This window comes from Pseudorasbora parva, chromosome 15 (genome assembly GCF_024679245.1).
Source record: "Pseudorasbora parva isolate DD20220531a chromosome 15, ASM2467924v1, whole genome shotgun sequence".
NCBI classification, from domain to species: domain Eukaryota; kingdom Metazoa; phylum Chordata; class Actinopteri; order Cypriniformes; family Gobionidae; genus Pseudorasbora; species Pseudorasbora parva.
The window spans coordinates 29,177,566-29,196,151 of NC_090186.1; the positions used below are offsets into that span (position 1 = coordinate 29,177,566).

Consider the following 18,586-nt stretch of genomic DNA (forward strand, 5'->3'; position numbering starts at 1 on the left):
TTAACTTTCATATATTTTATATTCATTGCACACCAACTGAAATATGTCAGGTCTTTTATTGTTTTAATACTGTGAATTTTGGCATACAGCTAATGAAAACCCAAAATTCCTGTGTCAAAAAATTAGCATATCATGAAAAGGTTCTCTAAACGAGCTATTAACCTAATCATCTGAATCAACTAATTAACTCTAAACACCTGCAAAAGATTCCTGAGGCTTTTAAAAACTCCCAGCCTGGTTCATTACTCAAAACCGCAATCATGGGTAAGACTGCCAACCTGACTGCTGTCCAGAAGGCCATCACTGACACCCTCAAGCGAGAGGGTAAGACACAGAAAGAAATTTCTGAACGAATAGGCTGTTCCCAGAGTGCTGTATCAAGGCACCTCAGTGGGAAGTCTGTGGGAAGGAAAAAGTGTGGCAAAAAATGCTGCACAACGAGAAGAGGTGACCGGACCCTGAGGAAGATTGTGGAGAAGGACCGATTCCAGACCTTGGGGGACCTGCGGAAGTAGTGGACTGAGTCTGGAGTAGAAATATCCAGAGCCACCGTGCACAGGCGTGTGCAGGAAATGGGCTACAGGTGCCGCATTCCCCAGGTCAAGCCACTTTTGGGCTACAGAGAAGCAGCACTGGACTGTTGCTCAGTGGTCCAAAGTACTTTTTTCGGATGAAAGCAAATTTTTCATGTCATTCGGAAATCAAGGTGCCAGAGTCTGGAGGAAGACTGGGGAGAAGGAAATGCCAAAATGCCTGAAGTCCAGTGTCAAGTACCCACAGTCAGTAATGGTCTGGGGTGCCATGTCAGCTGCTGGTGTTGGTCCACTGTGTTTTATCAAGGGCAGGGTCAATGCAGCTAGCTTTCAGGAGATTTTGGGAGCACTTCATGCTTCCATCTGCAGAAAAGCTTTATGGAGATGAAGATTTCGTTTTTCAGCACGACCTGGCACCTGCTCACAGTGCCAAAACCACTGGTAAATGGTTTACTGACCATGGTATTACTTTGCTCAATTGGCCTGCCAACTCTCCTGATCTGAAACCCATAGAGAATCTGTGGGATATTGTGAAGAGAAAGTTGAGAGACTCAAGACCCAACACTCTGGATGAGCTTAAGGCCGCTATCGAAGCATCCTGGGCCTCCATAACACCTCAGCAGTGTCACAGGCTGATTGCTTCCATGGCACGCCGCATTGAAGCAGTCATTTCTGCAAAAGGATTCCCGACCAAGTACTGAGTGCATAACTGAACATAATAATTTGACTTTTTTTGTATTAAAAACACTTTTCTTTTATTGGTCAGATGAAATATGCAAATTTTTTTAGATTTTTTGAGTAATTTGGGGTTTTCATGAGCTGTATGCCAAAATCATCAGTATTAAAACAATAAAAAACTTGAAATATTTCAGTTGGTGTGCAATGAATCTAAAATATATGAAAGTTTATTTTTTATCATTACATTATGGAAAATAATGAACTTTATCACAATATGCTAATTTTTTTAGAAGGACCTGTATCATCTACTATATGCTTTACATCAATCGACAACTAAAGGCCTTGGATAAATAATGTTTTGTGTATCTAAGAAGACTTGCCTGGACAAATGTGATTAGTATTTAACCACAACAGAAAATAAGAGGTCAGTGGATAAAGTAAACAGGACAAAAGAGCAGAAGGTTTAATCATTTACTTCAGTGTCTATATCAGTTTAGTCGTGTCTGATTGGCAATACACTTGGCACAGAATGTCAAAATAAAATGTAGTCAAATGTGCATCTAAGATTAGTAATATGACCTAGTCTGCTTTAGTGATTAATGTCCTACTTTGCATCATCATCAGTAAAAAAGGCATGAAGGAGACAGGCTTCTATCCAGTGGTGGAATGTAACGAAGTACAAATAGTTTGTTACTTTACTTAAGTAAATTTTTCACGTATCTGTACTTTACTTAAGTAGAATCAATAGTGCATACTTTTTACTTTTACTTTGTTACATTTTACAGCAAATATTTTAATTTCTACTCCACTACATTTCTACGTTTCGTTACATTTTCTGATCAGTTTCAGGGCTCGAGATTAAGGTTTGTTTGAATAATTAATGGATAATACCGGTAATAGGCTAATTTATGAACTGACTGTTGTGCTGTTGACAATCGCGCAGCCTCTCGAGGAGAAATGGAAACAAACCAACGCCGCTCATACAGAGAAACTCAGTAACATACTGCAGTAAATATTCAAAATGTGAAGGTTTTTATATTTTATAACGTATAATACAGTTAAAAAAACATCCCATGACACGACCAAGAGTGTTGTTTTCCTGAATACCATCACGACTGAAAATGTGACACTGATTTCATGACAGTTCCATAAACAATTAATTAAAATTAGTCACTTACATTTTAGATGCAATATAAACTGCTTTTGTTCTATTACAGCAGCGAAAATATTTCCAAGATCAGATCATATTTCCACATCAGAACCACAGCAATAGTGTGTTAATGAATGATTCAGCTTTTGAATGAATCAGTTGAATCAAAGATTCAATGACCTGTTCGTAAACGACTGCCTCATTCATGAACAAATCAGCCATTTGAACGAACCGACTCAATGACTCACCCATTAAGACCTGCTGCCACCTACTGGTAGTTTAGTTTCATGTTTAAACATTCTTTCCAACGTTTCTTATTGTATTAAAAATATATAGTTAAAACAATCTCATAACATTATTTAATGCAGTTGTAATTTTTCAGTGTAAATTATTTAATTTAACAACCATATTTTTAAAACAACTACTGGACTTTTAATCTATAAATTGTTTTATTACAAATTAATATAATGAGTGTTCTTTTAATGACACTAAAGTGTGTGTGTGTGTGGGGGGGGGGGTTAAATAAATCAATTTCCTCTGTATTTCAGTAAGAGGTTACACAGAAGAGTGGAATACGCTAAATGAATCAATCAACCAACAGATCAAGCAAAGCAAGTGTCCCTTGAAAAAGTATTTTCTCTCTATTTGAAAGACCACTGACACTACATGAAACAGTTGCCTTTGTCCTGCCACAGAGGCACAAGATATGAACTTTGGAGTGGAGACTTTACATTTTGCAACCGCCATATCTCCTCCCATTCCTACCTTAATATATAAGGCCATTGACAGCAGTAATAAAGCAGATTCCATCGGAATACGCAACGGTCTTGAGGAAAGAGTTTAACTGAACCCATCATGGGGGACACTAAGCTCTGCCTTTTGCTGCTTCTATGTGCAATAGCCGTGGCAAGTGAGTACTACAGAGGATTTGTGACTGATTTGTGAAATTTGTTTAATGATATTTTTGTAATATATAATATATTTGCCATGCTGTTGATGTGAATAAGAATTAATTCTTAAGTGTCTTTCCTGTTTAAATAAAGGTTAAATATTGAATTACAAAAATATTTCATGTTTCAGCTCTAATCTTTCTAATTTGTTTTCATAAAAAAAATCAGGTCTCCAATTAAAAAATTTCAAGTGACTGATCACATCTACATTTTTCAGTTGGCCGAATTTAACTTATGTGAATTAAATTGCATCAATTCACAGAATTTCAATTCGGCCAACTGAAAAATTTAGATGTGATCAGTCACATTTTTTTTCAATTGGAGACATTTTTTTTACAGTGTGAAAAATGTCGTGACTGATATAACATTTTCAGTTGGCCATATTGAATTTCTGTGAATAAAATTCCATCAATTCACAGAAATTAAATTTGGCCAACTGAAAATTTTAGATGTGATCAGTCACTAGAAATTTTTCAATTGGGGCCTGATTTTTTTTTTAAGACTGTATGTATATTTTATACATATACATGTATATATTTTTGTACATTTGTATATCAGAATTAAAAGTATAAAAAATCATTGTTGATAAATATAGAACAAAATAGTATTTCTGTTGTCATCTTGTATTTATTTGTTAGTTAGTGTGTTGAAGAAATAAATTCATACAGAATTTTAATTTGGGGGTGAACTATCGTTTAATGAATAACCTTGAATTGTATTATATGATAATGGTAATGTTTTATATATTGTTTGTATAAAACTCCTTTTTGTTTTTTACTTTAGATGCTCAAGACGAGGAATTACCATGCCTTTGTAAGTGCTAAACATTTTGTAAGGAAATATAAATTATCTAAGAAATTCTATATGATATTTTTTATCTAATGAACTTGTTTAGTAAAAAAAGGAAAACTATCTTTATAAGTTTTGAGTTACAGTAATAGTCCATTTTTTCATGTTCTTTATAATTTATCACTTCATTTAAGAAAAGCAATCTAAAGTTGTGGACTAGAGTCACATATGAGTCAAGTATGAGTCATGAATGAGTCATGTATGATCTTGATGTTTAAGATGTGATTTGTGCTCCCCTAGTGGCCAAAAGGTACAAGAGCTTTCACAAGTATGAATACACCTATGAAACAGAGTCTCTAAATGCCCTGAATGGAGCAATCAATGGCCCTAAGGCCAGATGCAAGGTATGAATGTCGATGCTGTCAATATTTAGAATTTTTTTCTTGTTTTTATTTTTTATACAACTTAAAATGTCAAACATATTCTGTTTTAAACAGGTTGAAATTGAGGTCCCTCGCACATGTAGCTACATCGTGCGCACAACAGAGTGTGCACTGAGTGAGGTGATCGATGTTGATACAGGAGGAAATCCTATCTTTGGACCATCTGCTGGTACAGATGCTTTCAAGGCTGCCATGGAGAAGTATGTTTAAGGCACTCTACACCGAGCAGATAAAAAGAAACTGATCATGTTAAATAAACACTGACCTCTCAATTCTCAGGAACCCATTGAAGTTCACCGTTGAGGGAGACAATGCCATCAATTTGTTTCCAGAGGATGATGAGCCAGTCAACATTTTGAACATCAAGAGGGGTCTAATCTCTGCCCTTGCCGTACCTGTGCTGGAGGAGGACAGAAACAGGATAATGGTCAGTCATTAAGTAACATAAACATTAAAAAGGTTTGCATTTGTTTACAGATTGATATACATTGACTAATTCATTACAACTTTCCCCCCAAATCAGCCAACCATCTACGGTATGTGCAAGACAGGCTACTCCGTGAACGCCAGAGAGGACATTGCCACTGATGTCACCCTCAACAGAGACTTGTCTAAATGTAACAATTTCAGGCCTATCAAGGACCACACCAGTCCCCTGGCCCTTATCACAGGCATGGTAAGTCATCCAGTTTTTGAATAAGACAAAATAACTGTGCTGGATATCTGATGGTTTCAATAATGTGTTAACTTGCTTTCTTTTTTTATCACACAGCAATTCCCACTTTCTAAGCTCTTCAGGAGCAGCCAGACCTGCAACTACATCTTTGATAATGCACAGAAACATATGACATCTGCTTCCTGCACTGAAAACCACATGCTTGTGCCCTTTTCTCACAAGTGAGTTTTTTCATTTATTATTTCCTCAGTTTTTAATTTGTTTGTTTTATTGCTCTGCTAATTCATTCTGATTATCAACAGAGGACAGTACGGAATTAATAATGTAGGGAAGCAAGTCTTGACTCTGGTGGAAATGTCGGTGCACAACGACAGAATCTTTGAGCACGGTAAGCAATCATTCAATCATTCAGACACTTAAATCAGCATGCATTTAGAGTGAGCAGAAGTAATCCTGATCTCTTGGTGTACCCATCTCTAGATGTAGCCAACTTGAAGACCCTGCACCTCGACGACAACATTGGCTCAGTCCATCCGATTCAGGATAAAGAGGCCATGCTGTCTGTTCTAAGGGAACTGGCCGGTCTTTCTGACACCAACAATGGACATAACAGAGCCCATCTGGCTCACAAGCTCATCGCTACAGTCCGCAAAATGAATGCTGAAAGCCTGAGCGCTGGTCTACCGGAGGCCTTGGAGATTTCTCGCCCCCTAGTTTACCAGGCTTTGTTCCAGTGTGGCACGCCAGAATGCACCAGCGCCATATTGCGTGTTCTCAGGAACTTTGACAGTTCCTCAGTAGAGATTGATGCTGCAGTGTATGCCATGGGAATGGTGCCCAACCCATCTGGAGACATTGTCAAGGAAATGCTAGAGATGGCCAAGTTCAAGGCTAGTAAGCCCATCTACTATGGCCTCAGCAATGCTGTCAGGAGGTGAGAAAACAAGACAAATCAACAATAATCATGTTGTTTGATCTATATGTGAATTTAAACTTTCATTCACATGTCTTATCCAAGGTACTATGAAGCTGAAGAACGTGTCACACCCGAGATCCAGGCAGTCGCTGATTATGTCCTTGAACAGATTGGCGACTGCACAGGAAACCAGGAACATGTGTACTTGACCCTGAGGGTATGTTCAACCTATTCCATTAAGCATGCTTCACTAAGTTAAAAATAACAGCTGATATGTGGATTTTGAAATCTGTACTTTAAATCTCTTAGATCATTGGAAACATGGCTGTTGCCGTTGGAGCCGCAAGCCCTGCTCTGAAATCAGCGGTTATCCAATGCATAAACCAACCTGCTGCGTCCCCTCAGGTCCAGCAAGCTGCTATTCAAGCTTTTAGACTCACTTCTGTCCCTGAAGAGGTAAATCAGATATATGAAACTAATACATGTTATTATAAGTAAATATAAAGTAAGTATAATGCATTTATGTTTAGCTAACATAAACTTGCTATATTTCTAACAGGGCCGAGAGGTGCTAATGAAGGTCATTTTAGATGCCGCTGCTCCGGTACCGAAGCGTATTGCCGCCTATCTCATTGTGATGAAGGACCCTCAGCCCTCTGAACTGGCTCAGCTAGTTGCTGCTCTGCCTACAAATGAAAACTGTCAGGCTATGAGCTTTGTTAACTCGCATATCAGCAACATCCTGAGCTCCACTGCACCAGAGACTAAGGAGTTAGTAGAAATCTTTAAACAATTTAACATCTTTGAGTATGAAAACTGCATCTAATGTCTTGTTCTACTACTCAGACTTAGAGAGAAGATTCTCAATGCCCTCCAAGGAAACGAGATCAAATCGGTCACAGATCCAACAAAATACTCTCGCAATTACAAGATTGGATCTCTGGAGGGAAATGTGATCTTTGAGTCTGAAGAACTTCTTCCCAACGAAGTTATCCTGGAGATGACCGTGAATGCTTTCGGATATGACATAGACATGTTTGAGGTACAGGATTATTCTGCATTCTTAAACCCTCTGGATGTAAAACCAGTATATCAATACTTATTATTTGTTTTTACCTACAGATTGGATTGAATGGTAAGGGACTGGAACCCACAGTTGATGCCCTGATTGGAATTGATGGATTCTTCCGTGACACCATGCAGAAGACCATTAACTATGCAGTTGACAGAGTGCCCAGTGGGGATGACATTATGCAGCGCATGTTCCCAAGACTGTGGGATAACATAAAGATGCAAAAGGTCTTTCAAATCGAGTTTATTCCACATTATGAATTTCCACATTTTGCAACATTGATGGCATTCTTTTTATTTTGGTTTATCACTCATGTACCCTTCTGACTTTAGGCCCCCCAAAGCATCATTAAGGAAATAACCAATAATGTGAACAAACTCATCCAGAAACTGATGGTTCAGGATAATCCAGAGGCTATGGTCTACCTGAGGCTTCTGGGTGCTGAACTGGGTTATCTCAAGACCAAGGATATGGAAGACATGGCCTACTCTGCTGCTTTCCTGACGAATAGACTCTTAAATATGTTCCCTACTGATGTAAGTGAACTAATTTTAAAAAAAATATTAGAGCTTAGCAAATCTGCAATGCTCTTAAACAGCACAATAATGAAGAAGGTCTGAGTGTACTTTCATGTTCATATAAACTAAATAATTATTTGTTTTACAGTTCATAAGGAACCTTTTCTCAAGTGTGAACAACAACCTTTTCCTTCACTACGTCTTCATGGACAATGAGTTTTATCTACCTACTGGTACCGGAGTTCCGTTAAGAGTTGCCCTGTCTGGTACTTTTGCACCGGGAGTAAAGGGAGGACTGAAAATTGCCCGTGACATGGTATGGGTCTAGTTTCTTTTGTTTAAACTAGAGCTTTACAAGCTATACTCAATTAACCTATTTCTTCGTCTATTCACACAGAGTGAAGTGGCTTTCATGCCATCTGCCGGAGTTGAGTTTGTGACTGAAGTTGGGGCTCTCTTACCCGAATATGTCGAGTCTGGCCTGGAGATGCATACTAACATCTACCATGAGAGCGGTCTGAAAGTAAAGGTTGCTGTAACCAACAAGCAGTTCAAGCTGACCATTCCCACACCACAAGCTAAAACTACACTCATCAGTGTGACGTAAGATATTTCTGTTAACACAGAAATATGTCATATTGCTTTAAAGATACATTATAGACATTCTAAATTGTATTTTCTCTGCACAGCAACTCTTTGTTCTCACTGACTGGTACTGAAACCAAGACCATTCCTCCCATAATGGAACAAATTAAAGCAAAACAATGCACTCCTATCTTCCCTGGTTTTAAGTACTGCATTGCCCTGCAGTATTCTGAAGCCTCCAGTGATGCCTCTCCCTATTTCCCCCTGACTGGTGACAGCAAGTAAGAGAAATACTTGTTTGTTTATTAGTTTATTTTTATGCTTCTTTCTGAATGCAAAAAGTTGAATACTGACCTTTATTTAGACTTGACATTGAGATCCACCCAACTGGCGAGGTTTCTGCATACACAGCTACTGTCGACTATGTATATGAAAACAAGGTTGACACGGTGTCTTTTGGCCTGAAGGCAGAAGGTAAAGCATTGTTTAAGCATTGCACAAAATAATCCCTTATGATCTTTAGACATTTTCATAATCTAAAATGTTATTATTTTTCTATATGAAAGGAATATCATTTGAGGGCACTGCGAAACTGATGTTTAACAGACAGAAATACAGCGTCTCGGCTGAACTCCAAATCCCTGACTACGACCTGGAAGCTGGAATTCGGGTTCATGCTGCTGAACGCACAACTCAGAGCAAGGCCACACATTCCATCCAGCTTGACTTCATTAACAAGAACATACCCGAAGCATCTCTTGTTGCCCTTGCTAAGTATGCACATGTCTAAAAAATATTTTCTAACAATAATAGTATATATTTTTGATAATTATGCATTGTACAAATAAAATTCTCTTCAATCTTTAGGACAGATTCAATGAAGGATGCCATGGTGCAGGTTCAGCTGCTCGTTCCTCATTTTCAGACTGATGCTAAAGTAACTGCACAATTGAAAAACTCTGAGGTCCTTACAGTAGAGCTTGAGAGTGACCTTAGGCTCCCTGAGATGACGGCTTCTTTTCAGAAAGTCATTCTGAAATATGGTAAGATTTAAAATTTTCATTCTGAAACTAAAAAGTATGACAATATCTCCAGATACTCTATAATATCAGATTAAAGCAAATTCCGAATTCTAGAGATGGCTCCCTTTAATTTATGAGTTCAGAGAATTATAGTAGAATTAATTATGCCCCAAAGGAAGATATAATTCAATGAGTAACTTTTATGTGAGTGCCTATAAAACTATTTAGACTCTAAAACTTTAAGTCTGTCGGGCAAACATTAAAAAAAATATACTTACTGTTCAAAATTTAAATTGTGTTTCCTTAAATTCAGCAAATGAACAGGAAGTCATCTACTATTTTCACAAATGGACATGTTTTTTTTTTTTTTTAGATGGGGAGAAGATTGAGGCTGAGGTCACTTCTGATGTCAGCACTGAGATTCACAACACTATTCCAATTGACGCCATCAAAGCCACAGTTAATAATCTTCTTGACCAGCAGACTGGCTCATCTGGTATGAAGATCCGTGATGTCTTGACCCAAACAGTTGAGGTAAATTGAAATTAAATCCTTAGTTTCCCAATCTAGCACTGTATATTTATAAAAAAAAAAAAAAAAAGATTACATAATTTAGAATATAACACTATATCCACAATCATCTAGGCCTCAAATGCATACCTGGAACAATTTGCTGCAGACATCCCATATCTCCAGGGCTTTAGGTTACCTGCCCTCCCAGAATTCTCTTTCCCGAAGACACTGTTCCTAAATGCGTGAGTGAATTAAAAATATAACGAATAATTTTATAATGCAGAAACAATAGTGAAAAAAATAAATATACACACACTAATGTACTTTTTTTTTAACAGTGAGGGGGCTGCAAAATACAAATTTGGCCAGCAGTATTACACTATCTCCATTCCCATTCCTCTTGGTGGGAAATCTCCCAGAGATTTTAACTTCCCTGCTTCCCTAACCACACCAAACCTGGTAGTACCACAGCTCGGCCTGGAGGTTGCTCCTATTAGGATTCCTCTTCCAGAGATCTTTGTTCCTGAGAGACTATCTGTTTCAATGCCTCTCATGGGAATGGCAGAGGTGTCCAGCAAGCTGAGCAGCAACTTCTACAACATGGAGGCTACAGCTTCTGCTGGCAGGGAAGTTGATGAGAAACCAAGCTATTCTGCCAAAATAGAAGTCATTGGAAAAAGCCCAGTGGACCTGCTCTCCTTTAAAGTAGAAGGTACTTGTAATCTTTGTTTTCAGCTATATTTTTCTTAACCACATGCTGTAATCAGTAACAAAATACTCATTATTTGAATGTTATTCTGCTTATGTTTAGGATCAGCATTAGCGGCAGGCACACTTGAAGAATCTTTGAGGGCTGAGATTAAATCATCTCTTGAGCACAAGCTCATTGACACCAGTGTTACTTTTTTTGAGGAAATGACACCTGGCAAGATAAAATCAAGCAGCCAGATTGAGGCAAACAGTCCCTTGGGTCTAAAGATTTCTCTGGAACACACAGGCCAGTTGGGATTAAATGAGGATGAGATCTTCGGAGATGGAAACCTGATGGGCTCCATCAAGGCTGGTCCTCTGAATGGTGAAGTTACTCTCAGTCAGACAGTTAGCTTACTGCCATTCAAGCCAGAGGGAAAAATTGATTCCTCTCTGAAAGTAGACTCAAACCACTTCCAAGCGGAGAACACAATTGAAGCAATGTTTGCCAATGGAGAGCTCTCTGTCGTATCAAAAACAACTGTATTTGAGGGCATACTGACACATGACGCTGGAGTTACATATAAAGCGTCTCAGCTTGCTCTGAAGTCAGATACAAGGGCAAAAGTTCTCGGTCTAAACATCCAAAATGTAGCTGAGGCTAGTGCTAGTCTTGATTTGGTTAACATTAAGATTGACACTAGCGCTGAGAGTGTTACTGCTGGAAATGACATCCGTTCCCGGTTTATAGCAGCACTAGATGGCAATGGTCTTGAGGTAAAAGGTGATGCCTCCGCATATCTGTTTCAACACACAGCGTCCCATAATTGCAGCCTATCCTTGAACAGGGATGGCCTGACCACGAGTGGTACAACCTTACTGAAATGCCCTTTCTTGCCTATGTCACTTGAGAACAACTTCAATGGAGCCCTTGACACTTCAAAGCTTTCCTTGTCGGTTGAGACAAAGGGTAAATTTGATGAACTGACAATTGAAAATACAAATTCTCTATCTGCTTCCCTGTCCTCGCTAGCTTTCACCTCTATTGCCAATAGCAATGATGGAACATATAACCATGACTTTTCCCTAAAGATTGAGCAATTTAGTACTTCAGTGAAAATCAATAATCAACTGAATATTCTGGACATCAGCCTGATTAATGATGCTCAGTTAAAAGCACTTCCATACACAGCTGAACTGACTGGCAGTTGGAAGCTTGCCTCTGGCGCAGATGAGCTGAAGCACACGTATGAAATCCGATATGAAGATCTGGTTGCCACTGCCAAGTGTGGTACTACTGGAAAACTTATGGGATCTCACATGAGCCATAACACAGAAATCGAGGTTGCTGGACTTTCAGTCACATTCGGCAGTGATGCCCGTTTTAACTCACAGTACCTACGCTTTGACGGAAACTTTCATGCCACTGCTGTTCCCTTCAGATTCAATGTTGATGCCATGGCCAACACAGATGGTTATTTGTATCTGTATGGAAAACAGAGCGCACAAGTTTACACTAAATTTCTTATGAAGGCAGAACCACTTGCTTTTGCACACTCGCACGAATGCAGAGTCTCAACATCTCACAATCTGGACAATGGTCTATCAATTGAAACCAACCTTGATAATAAGATTGACACTGTGCTGACACCATCTGAGCAGAGGGCAACAGTGAGAGTAAAATCTAAGGTCAACAACCATCTATTAACCCAAGATGTGAGTGCTTACAATACCCCTGAAAGACTTGGATTAGAAATGTCTGGATCTGTCATCACAAACCTCTTCAACATAGTTGACTCTGATAACCAAGACCACTTTTTCTCAGCCTTCCTGAAATATGATAAAAACACTAACAGTCGTGTCATCAGCCTGCCGCTAATTGAACATTTTCCTGTGGTCTTGCAACACACAAAAATGACAATTTTGAGAACCGCTGAAGCTATGCAGTATTACATCAACAGAGAAGATATTATAGCAGAGATTCAGAAACTGGCCAAGTACATTAGTGATTTTGTGAAGGAGCTAAATCTGGAAAGGAGAGTTGTCAAGATCAGGGAGGACCTGATTGCTCTCTATGATAAATATGGAGTTTCTCTCGATGACCTGGAGGCCTCTCTGCTCAATCTAAACCCTGTTGTGATGAAGCTACTCACTGAACTGGACACTCGTGTAGAACAGATAGAAATATATGTGAGGGAAATGATTGCAAGTGGCACACTATCTGACACTGCAATACAGAGGCTGACAGAAAAATTGAATGCATTCAATGAGAAATATGATGTCAGAGCTATAGTTCTCGCTGTCATTGAGGCTATTGAAAATGTCATTGAGCAGATTGATGTAATGAGACTGAAGGACAGTAGCATTGCCATCGTGCAGGATCTTGAGGAACAGTATGCTATTAAATCCAGACTGGAGGAGATTGTGCGTGAACTGAAGCAGTTTGTTCAGCAGTTTGACCAAGGAAAGTTCATTGAGGATGTGAAGAACTTTGTTACCTCTGCCAGCTTCAAAGACTATGCAAACAATTTGGTGGCTCAAATCCCTACAGAGGAAATCAGAAAGACTGTTGAAAAAGCAAAACAATTGTTTTCTGTACTGGCAAGCAGGCTCAATGCCATCTACAGCAATGCAAGAGATATTCTGGTCAAATCGGGGGTTGACAAGAAGATCAAAGAAATTCTGAAAAAGGTTGGTGAGCTAATCAAGAAGTTCAATATTGAACAAACTCTTGAGACTATTGCTAGCTCTTTGAAATCTAGTCTCACCCCTGTCATAGAGCAGCTGGATAAGGCCATCACCTACTTGAAAACAACAGAAGTAAAGGAAATCATTGAGCATTTAAACAACTGCCTAAACCATTGCATCGGATTTATTAGATCGTTTGACTACAATGCGTTTGTGGATGAGACCAACCAGAAAATCAAGGAATTAATAAATGATCTTTACACCGTGAGTTTGTCACTTGAGATCCGGCAAAAACTTGAGGCAATCAGAGATTTCGTCAATTATGCTCTGTCATCTTTTAGTACTTGTCTTGAGGAGCTGAGAGCAATCAAAGTCGCTGATGTGGTCAAAAAACTCAAGGACATTGTTACAGTCTACATTGACATTGAGACACTTACAGAAAGCCTCAGGAAGAGACTTGTAGACATGGATATCAGAGAAGAAATCCTCCAGGTCCTGAAGCAAGTGATTGGTATCTACACTAAGGTAGAGGCCATTGCAACAGATGCATGCAGTGCTGTTATGGAAGCAATCCAAAACATCCTTAAAGATCAGGCAATTGTCAATGAGTTAAAAGAAATCTGTGATGGAGTCAAAACAATACTAAAAACAGCTGAATTGGAGATCCCATCTTTCACTTTTCCACTAACTGACCTTGTTGTACCACCTTTAAAAATAAGTTTAGAGACGCTTCAGGAAATCAACCTCCCTTCTACATTGATTGACCTTCCACAGATTACTATTCTACAATATTACACTGTGCCACCAATCAGAATAGAGTATAATGATATCAGGCAGAGACTATTAGACCTACTGAACTTCATTGCTAACTTTGAAGTGCCATCTACTGATGCCCTCTTTGGTGACCTTAGAATGATCTACCTGCCAGACATCTCTGCCATCACACTGCCAGAGATCAGTTTTCCAGAGATCTCCCTCCCTGAAATTCCTAAATACATTACTAAGCACAAATTCTCAGATCTGAAGATCCCAGACTTCACACTCCCTGCAGTCCCTAATGAGATCATGATGCCATGCTTCGGAAAGCTGTATGGTGAGGTTAGAATCACCATTCCAGTTTTCAGCATGAGAACTACCATGGAATTCTTAAACTCTACTGAAAGTGCAGAAACCCCTCAATACACAGGGCACATTACCTCACACGGATCATCTGAATATGACATCCTTAAATACAGCTTGGATTCCACAGCTCGGGTTGCCATCCCTAAGATGAGTCGTGTGGTTGTTGCTGAAACACTGAAGATCACTCACAGTGCCCTAGCGGTTGACCATCAATCCTCAGTGTCACTCTATGGCTTCTCGGCCCAGGCTACGACCAAGAGCACTGTAAAGATAACTACTGCCCCCTTTAGTGCTGACATCCTTAACATCGCTTTCTTTGCACTGGAGGATGGAATGGCTGCAAATATTAAAACAACATATAATGATAAGGTAAACATTCCTGCGCTCTCATGGAACAGTGATCATTCTTACACTAATGAGATCACTTTTAAGCAGGATGGCTTAAAAATCATTCTGACCATTGAAGAGGAAGCTAAAGGCCAAATATCTCTTATTGATGATTCTAATGATGTCACCATGAAGTCAATCTCAAATATAATAATTACTCCAACAACAGCCCAGCTAACCTTTTCTTTAGATGCCAGCAGTGGGGCAGTTCCAAAAATGACACAGAGAATAAATGTTGAAGCTGTTGCTCTGAGCCACATCAACTTTAATGCTCGTTTTGAAAATCATTACGCTTCAGAGGCCTCTTACTTGCTGGATGCTTCTGGAAAGGCAAATCTCAGAGAAATGAAGGTAGAAATGAAGGCAAACTGTGATGGAAAAGTGGATGGATATCTTAGTGGTACCGTTTCCAGTGCCTTCAACTTCTTACTGCATCCATTTGAGGTGGTCCTTGATTTCCAGAACAAGGCTAATACTAAGCTCGCCTTCTTAGAACAACCTACCAAGATTGAGCTCCAGAATAGTTATACTGTTATCCTAAATAACGACGTGCAGAAGTTAAGCACTGTGGCACTTGCTCGCTTCAACCAGTACAGATACAATCATAACTTTACAGTTGCCAACGACAGAGATGAGGCTGGCATTTACACAGCAGTAAATGGAGAGGCCAATTTGGAATTCCTAAATGTCCCATTCAGTATTCCATCTATCACTTTACCAACCATAATTATGGATTTTGACACTCCGGAGATCAGTAACATCAACCTATATGAGCATACTGGCCTTAAGCATCTGTTGACCAACCTTGACCAGGCCATTGATCTAGATGCAAAGATTGTCTATCAGAAGAGCAAAGCTGCACCCATTATTGATCTTGGTCTCATTAATATCTCTCCTCTGGGTGATTTAAAATCAGAGTTGTCTTTCAAGTCTTCTATATTCAACCTTAATGGTAATGCTGGCATCTATGGGACGGACAATCCAATAATTCGATTTGGAGCCACCACTGCCTCTGAGTTTGAGGCACTGAAGGCAAGGCTTGTAGGAACCAGCAGCATAAGCACCAAAAGTGGATTGAAATTAGCCACTTCTGTACTCCTGGAAAATCTCCATGTTGAAGGAACCCATGAAAGCACTGTAACTATGAACCCAGAAAACTTTGAAGCTGCACTGTCTGTGGCCACAGCTGCAAATATTAACCTACCCATTTTTACAGCTAAAGCCAACCACCAACTTACTGCTGACAACAAGGCCAATCCAAAAGCAGATTCCACTTTTATGATAGAGTACACATTTGACATCCCCATTATTAAGTTTGTTGGTAGAGGAAATGCTGAAAACACCTTAAAAGGTGAAGGAAGTTCTACGTTTATGTCCGCTGAGACTCTGATAAAGGGCACCATTGATGGAACATTCCTAGACCGTGGTATTGTGAAGGGAGCTCTAAATTATGATGAATCCATCTACCAGAATGGGAATAGTTTGCGATATGCACTGAAGACTGTTGGCGATGGCACCATAAATTATGGAGATCTAAAGTTGGCATTTGATGTGGATGAAAACCTGTCTGTGGAGACTGCTATTGAACATGTGTATGCTATGCTGAAGTTTTCTTCCAAGAACGAAGCAAATATCGGAAGTTTTAACACAAAGGGACTTCATACTGGCCAGGCCACATTTGATCTGGATCTTCTGAAGTCACTGGTGGCTGATGTGAAAATCGACTTGTCTCAACCAAGCACCTTTGGTGACTTAAGTATCTCTGAGACGGTGGCAGTGGAGCTCAGTGTACCCAAGCAGAAATTTGATTTCACCTCAGAAATCATCTCTCCGGTGTATACCACAAGTGTTTTTTCTAAACTAGATGGTAGCGCCCCAGACTACAAAACTGTTCTCAAGGCTACAGCCAAGTCACCAGTTGTGTTGCTGGAGTACGATCTTGACAGTAAGTGTGTGCAAAGACAAATAAATAAATAAATAAATAAATAAATAAATAAATAAATAAATAAATAAATAAATAAATAAATAAATAAATAAATAAATAAATAAATAAATAAATGTATCAATTAATTATACTAATATTTACTAAGAAAAAAATAAGAATTGCTGGTGTGAATAACTGTTTTTTGCTTCCACACAAAACAGGCTCTATGAGTACTACAATGGACAATAATGCCCTGGTTGTAGGATCTAATGCTGTACTTACACATGCCGTCTTTACTATGGACTTCAGCAATGTCATTCGCATGGGGTAATGACAAAACTTCTGACTTTTTATTGAATTAAAGTAAAAATACAGATATTCTTTAGTTTATAACCAATTATGTTTGTAAAACTTAATTATTACTTCTGGTTTAGTGATCCTAGCCATACCCTGAATGTGGATATCACCAGCCCAACATTCACTGATGTAAACGTTCGCTATGCTGCTCGAAGAGATGGAGTGAGTGCCTCGGTCTCTACACCGACAGCTGGCCACCTTGGCTTCCAGCTTCAAGGAATGATTCCATCACAGATGAATACGAGGATCTACAGCCGTTATGCTGTAAGTGCTATTTATTTTGTTACGTCTTCCAACTATGCATATTTTGTTGATTTTCTTTATTGTAATCATTCTGTTTTGTTGTTGTTGTTTTGCAGTCTGCACCACAAGATGATGTTGACATTCTGATCATCAGAGCCGAACCAAAGGGAGATGAAAAAGTACTTTTGGTCAGATACAATTTACAGGCTGCACATGACTTGTCCACAAGCTTGATGAACAGGCTAGAATATATCACATTCAGTGTTAAAGGAATTGCTGACAGACTGTTTAAAATTGTTGATGAAGTTAAAAAAGTCTTTGAAAATGCCCTCATTGCGGTTCTCTGGCCCGACCCCGACCTAAGTGAGCTATCTAAACTGTACAGAACTGTAGTTGTTACATACCAAAAGAACATCCAGATCCTGATTAATGCTGTCATCGACTTCCTGAGAGAAACCAAATACAAACTGCCGGGAATGGATGAAGCTACACTGCCTGAAATCTGCAGAAACATCAAATTTATTATTGCGGAAATGCTGGAGAAACTCGCTAACAACCTGGAGGTATATTTCTCTCCCATCATGGAGAACTTCAACACAGTTGAAATGACGTTTCCCTCTGGAAAGGTCATGACTGTAGCAGAGGTCCAAGAAAATGTGAGAAGTATCCTAAAAAGTCATCTAGTTATGATGGCAGATGTGATGAAGCAAATGGAAAGTCTAGATGGTTTTCTTGAGAAACTAGGACAGACGATCCAAGAGGTTGTTGATAAAATACAAGAATTTGTGGACAGGATAGATTCCAACATCTTAGACGCTGTTTCTTTTCCCCTTATCCATTTCTACAAGGTTTTAATGGGGATTTATAAAGACTTAGAATGGTCTTTAAGTAAATTACTTTCCAACCTTGCTAGTGAATTTGAGGAAGTGCTTAATGCAAATAATGGAATACAGCAAATTGAGCTTCCGTTCCCATTTTTCCAGTAAAATGGTCATTCTGAAGAAACAGTGAATGAAAATAAACACTACCATCTTTTGAAATGAACATTCTTAAAAGGAAATTCAAGCCATTGGACACTAAACTGAAGTGCAGTACCAACATGTTTAAAAAGCAATCACTAATGCCATACGTGCCTCATTATTACGCTGTTGTATTATTCTATTTGTATAAATGATGATTCAGATATTAGCCTTGGTATCAGTACAAAAATGTCAGTGACAGTTTCATCCTTGTTCTGCGTCGTACACTAATGGCATGATGGATGAGGCTAAATAAAGAACTTTTATTATGCAATACCATACATCTTTTGATATTGTTTTTTCTGTTGACC

General features: G+C 38.9%; 1 protein-coding gene across 1 annotated transcript; it reads left to right on the plus strand.

Moving 5' to 3' along the window:
* Positions 1 to 3,152: 3,152 nt before the first annotated feature.
* On the plus strand, positions 3,153 to 18,556 carry LOC137041390 (apolipoprotein B-100-like). Its single transcript, XM_067417619.1, has 28 exons — positions 3,153 to 3,271; positions 4,095 to 4,124; positions 4,401 to 4,504; positions 4,598 to 4,743; positions 4,823 to 4,970; positions 5,067 to 5,219; positions 5,316 to 5,440; positions 5,522 to 5,607; positions 5,700 to 6,153; positions 6,238 to 6,352; positions 6,445 to 6,591; positions 6,695 to 6,906; positions 6,982 to 7,177; positions 7,258 to 7,434; positions 7,540 to 7,743; positions 7,874 to 8,041; positions 8,123 to 8,328; positions 8,415 to 8,591; positions 8,675 to 8,784; positions 8,877 to 9,084; positions 9,178 to 9,353; positions 9,706 to 9,866; positions 9,978 to 10,087; positions 10,184 to 10,557; positions 10,657 to 16,677; positions 16,878 to 16,983; positions 17,091 to 17,277; positions 17,373 to 18,556. Exons 1-28 carry the CDS (start codon positions 3,217 to 3,219, stop codon positions 18,240 to 18,242), a joined length of 11,226 nt encoding a protein of 3,741 aa, XP_067273720.1. The 5' UTR covers positions 3,153 to 3,216; the 3' UTR covers positions 18,243 to 18,556.
* The last annotated feature ends 30 nt before the right edge of the window (positions 18,557 to 18,586 follow it).